Genomic DNA, 4,738 nt, shown 5'->3' with positions numbered 1-4,738 from the left:
AAAGCATTTATTTTAACATTCGTGAATCAATATTTCTGAAAATCTAAACCCATTTCAATTCATTCTCGTTTGCTGGAAAAGTATATCGAATAACATATTATGATTTTTTCTAAAATGACTATAATTTCTACTTAATTATTGATCTTATAATAATTATTTTGAGATAGGAGTCCCAAATTTATTATTACATTTATTTTAATTCAAAATGATATATTTGCTAATATAGATAAAATATTAATTTTAATTTGTAGACAAAAAATTAATAGATTATAGGGGGTATTGAAATAATAAAAATTTTGCTTTAAACAATTTTGCTGACTGAACTATTCACCAATTATAAGGCTCTTATAATGACGATAATAATATTGTTATATATTGTCGTTACGTGATTATTGTTTCACTTCATTGTAAAAAAGCTACACGCAATAAAAATATAACAACAAATTGTTAAAAGTTATAGAATAGAGACCTAATAAATGTTCTACCAACACAGATTAACTTTAATCTTGGTTTAACTTACTTTTATCTTTTTTTTAGTTTAAAATTAAAAAAAGATAACGGGTAAATTAAAGTTAATCTACATTGGGTGTTGCTATTTATTTAGTGACGTAACGTGAGTCAACACAAAACATTCTATTTTTCTCGATTTTTAGAGAGTAACAAAGATAGAACGACACTTATGTATGTCGACTTGAAATAGATCGATCTTCAAATGGACATTAATTAGAATTTAGTGACCTCATTTTCATAAACCTTTTCTGCGGTTTCTTTAATCGCGTCATTTAATCATTCGTCAATGGGTGCTTTCCATTTGATGACACAAGTCGACATAAGTGTTGTTCTATCTTTATCACTCTCTGAATGTCAAGAAAGATAGAACGACACTTGTGTCATCAAATGAAAAGTATGTCGTGTGAATGAGGCTTAATGCTAACTTTCGTAAAACCTAACCTAAAATCGCGATCAGGTGCAACAATAACGCGTTCTGTGTCCTGATGAGGTAGACTGTTTTACAATATTCATTTCGTTGCCGCGCGGATTTGTCGATTGGCAATCAATTCCCATAGTGACGTATATTTATTCCCTTAAAGCGACGTTAATCGCAATTATAGAGGTAAGGGCGAATTTAAACGCATGAGGTCTTTGATCTCCTGACATTTGTTATGTATCTTTAATCACTACCTGCGTTTCAATACAAATGAATCAATTATTATCAAGCTTCTTTTGTTATACTTGTGTGCCTCGGACGTGTGTTGTTATCTTAATGCTAAAATGTAGCATTCGCTATTTCGTTTCTTACCGATAGCTATTGTCGCACTGACCAAACATTCGGTTTAAAAGAAATAATAAAATAGTTTATAAACGACGATATTCTCGATTTTACAACTGTATCAAAATTAGCAGAATATTATGATACGATTAACTATATTAAAATAACTAATTGGCAAGAGACTGTTTCATGTAAAATCTCTAAATGCAGGCTGAACCACATATTATGATGTCAAAAATGACTCCAAAATGATCATTAAAAATAATTTTTCAATCATTTCCGATTTATTTTAATGTCATTTTGACATTATCATGACTTAATGTTGTTGGAAGTGAAGTAATGTAATCGATTTTGAACAATGGAATAGTACATAAATATTCTGTACATTAAAAAAATAACGTGGCAATATTTTATTATTAGGTATTTAATCGTTAAAAATATTTATATATTTTTATATTTAATTTTATTAATTTTATTTAAGTATATCACACAGTTTTGATATGTTAAGTGGCCGAATTTCTCAGACATTGTTAATTGTAATAACAAAGTGAATGCTGCATGAATTCGCGTAATACACGATTAAGAGTAACTTATCGATTCAACCCACGTCCGATATCCATCAGCAAGATTTTTGTAGAGAGATACATTATCCAAAGTTCTCAGAACGTAAGTGTTTTCTGGACGTCGCGGACAATAATAATGGACATCGGACATCGGACGCGATTCGAATCTGTTTATAAATAAATTGCGAACGTTAACGCTAACACGTGTAAGGCTAAAGCGCCGAGGCATAATCAAGCGTAATGATCTCTTTAGCTCAATAGAATGGGTATAGTTTCCAGTACAAAAAGGACCATTATGCCGTCGACACGAGACCTCGTCAAAGAATTGATCTCCAAGGACTCGGTCGTCATATTCTCCAAGACGTACTGTCCTTACTGTAAAATGGCTAAGGAGGTATCTATATGCTCTCTGTTTAATATAAGATTATAGATCAAAACGAAACAACTACGTTACGTGACAAGTGACTATATCGCTGTATTGAATTTGTTGATTGACATATACGAGCTTCAAAAATTAAAGAACCTTCTATATATATTCTTAGCATCTTTAAAAATTAATCAAGTTTTATTCTCCCTGCAATTTTCAATCTGATGTCTCAGCTGTTTAAGTATATCAACATTGTAATTTTTCGTTCTATTAAATGTTATATATATTCTATTAAAAATTGTTCTTTTTATACTAATTTGCAATTTGTTGAAAAAATTATGTTAAGTTTTCTGCACTGCGGTATGTAAATTTAAATATAATAATTTATTATTTACATTATTTATTATTAATTATAAAATAAGGAAATTAGTGATAAATTATTAGTTTATAATTTATTTATTTTAATCAATTTCTTTTGGTGTAGGTGTTTGACTCGTTGCAGAAGTCGTACACAGCGATAGAGTTAGACGATAGAGAGGATGCGCAGGAAATACAAGATGTGCTGGGTGAAATAACTGGCGCCAGGTCAGTGCCCAGGGTATTCCTCAACGGAGAATGTTTAGGAGGCGGTACCGACGTAAAGAAATTGTTACAGAGTGGCGAACTTGTAAAAAAATTTTGAATTTCTATCGTCGAAGCGTCTTATGATAAATTGTGAAAATAATTCGTTCGTAATAAGGAACAAATTATTCTAACAATAAATCAAATATACATCTATGCTGATATAAAAGAGGAAAAAGATATCTTTTGAATAGACTTAATTCCTATCCTGCTTTCATTGATTGCATTCTTTATTAGAAATAAAGATAAATATGAATGCGAAACATCAATTAATTTTATTTATTATTCTTACTTTAATTACTTAATTTGTCATTTAAATTTTATTTATAAAAAATAGCTTATAAAATGAAGTTGCGTTTATTTAATTTAAGTTGCAGGTTTCAATTAAATTTCAACTAAACTAAAGTTAGAATTTGATTGATTTGTTTATTAATGAATATTTCTTACGGCAAAAAATTACAGGAAAATTTCTTAACTTGTTCTTAATCCTCAATTTTATTTTCATAAAATAATGAAAATAATTCCATTTAATTAACAAAAGCTGTATTATTACTCGACGAGTTAATTGGTGATTAAATATTAATTACAGTACGGTCCGAGTTAATTTATCCTTAAAACTAACTGTGATTGATAATTTTAATTTATATGTACAGAATATCTACATAAAAAAGTTGCTTCAAATTTTATTCAAATTACGTAACTTTTTTTTATTTTATTATTTTCACGGATAGAAAGTTACGCGTCTTTCGTCAGCTGCTCTTTCTGCACTCTCGGTTTCCTCGCTCTTCTCGCAAATCGACGTATCAATCTTGTTGCGGCAAGAATTTATTAGTGCGAATAAAAAAAAATGTAAGCTAAAAAAAAGGTGAAGTAATCAAGTTCAAAGTCGATACGGTTGACAACACGGGGCACCACGTGTCCACCTCGATGACGGTAGTGGACACGCACACGTCTGTCTAAAAATATCCGCAGTTCGGTGAGAGTCGCTTGATCGTGTTGATTCAGGGCCGATCGGCCGCGAAGTGACGAAGAAATGGATCTGACGCGGTATCGCAAAATCATAATTTATGTGCTGACATTTCTGGCGTATGCCTGGTCCGGCTACGGCACCGGGTTATTGACAAATTTACGGGACGCCGTATTGGCGGCGGAGACGGTCTTCCAGGACCTTTTCGCCAACGCCATAACCGTGGCGAAGAAGATCAAGGACATACACGAAGTATTCGACGCCGCCGTGGAGGAGCATTGCGTCTTCAAGTGTCCTGACGGTGTGTAATCAGTGTAATTCCAACGTGCGATATCAGCTGTCATCGTTGCGTTATTAGGTTATTCTCTAACGGCGCGACGCTATTGGTTGATTCCCTCGATCGATTCGCGCGGATCTCTCTTTGGCTTTTAATTGCACTTTCTACACCCCTTTCCTTTTGGCCCCGTTTTCTTCTTACGATATTTTTGGAGTATTTGACTATAAATTTTGATTAATGTCCAAATGTCCATTTCTATTAATATATAGATTAACTTTAATCTCGGTTTAACTTATTTTTTATCTCTTTACAGTTCTAAAGCATATTACAAGAAAGTAAAAAATAAATATACTATAAACCAAGATTGAAGTTAATTTATATTGTAAGTTTTTCATTTTCATTTTCTAGTGAAAATCTTTTCTTGTAGTTCAAGCTTAACCTCTTGTAACTTCATAATACAAAAATTGTTTTTTTTTAGCTATAATTAATCACTAAATTGATAGTTTTGTAGTAGTAATTTTGAAAATTACTACCAAACTATGTTTAAAGAAAATACAATTTTTACATTATTATAAGGTTAAATTTAACCATAAATTCATCAAGAAAATAAAAAATCGGGTCTAACTGAATCAGTGACTCAACGAATCTTTCTGTTACACACACACACACGCGC

At 31.3% G+C, this 4,738-nt stretch overlaps 2 protein-coding genes across 3 annotated transcripts in view; both read left to right on the top strand.

The window, feature by feature from the left end:
- The first annotated feature begins 935 nt into the window (after positions 1 to 935).
- LOC108753479 (glutaredoxin-C4-like) lies at positions 936 to 2,991 on the top strand. 2 transcript variants are annotated; one of them, XM_018495070.1, is made up of 3 exons: positions 936 to 1,114; positions 2,106 to 2,227; positions 2,685 to 2,991. In XM_018495070.1, exons 2-3 carry the CDS (start codon positions 2,129 to 2,131, stop codon positions 2,880 to 2,882), a joined length of 297 nt encoding a protein of 98 aa, XP_018350572.1. In that variant the 5' UTR covers positions 936 to 1,114; positions 2,106 to 2,128; the 3' UTR covers positions 2,883 to 2,991. The 2 variants fall into 2 exon arrangements, with proteins under 2 accessions (XP_018350572.1, XP_018350571.1); XM_018495069.1 differs by having other exon boundaries at positions 2,087 to 2,227.
- A 622-nt stretch (positions 2,992 to 3,613) lies between these two features.
- Positions 3,614 to 4,738, top strand: part of LOC108753472 (group XIIA secretory phospholipase A2) — a 3,225-nt gene continuing 2,100 nt past the window's right edge. Inside the window, exon 1 of the mRNA XM_018495060.1 lies at positions 3,614 to 4,089. Within this exon, the coding sequence (XP_018350562.1) occupies positions 3,855 to 4,089 (235 nt within the window). The 5' untranslated portion in view covers positions 3,614 to 3,854. The remainder of the gene's footprint in view (positions 4,090 to 4,738) is intronic.

The sequence above is a fragment of the Trachymyrmex septentrionalis genome, unplaced genomic scaffold, assembly GCF_001594115.1.
Source record: "Trachymyrmex septentrionalis isolate Tsep2-gDNA-1 unplaced genomic scaffold, Tsep1.0 scaffold7, whole genome shotgun sequence".
NCBI classification, from domain to species: domain Eukaryota; kingdom Metazoa; phylum Arthropoda; class Insecta; order Hymenoptera; family Formicidae; genus Trachymyrmex; species Trachymyrmex septentrionalis.
The sequence above is the reverse complement of the archived record's forward strand: the minus strand, read 5'-3'. Positions and strand labels throughout refer to the sequence as shown.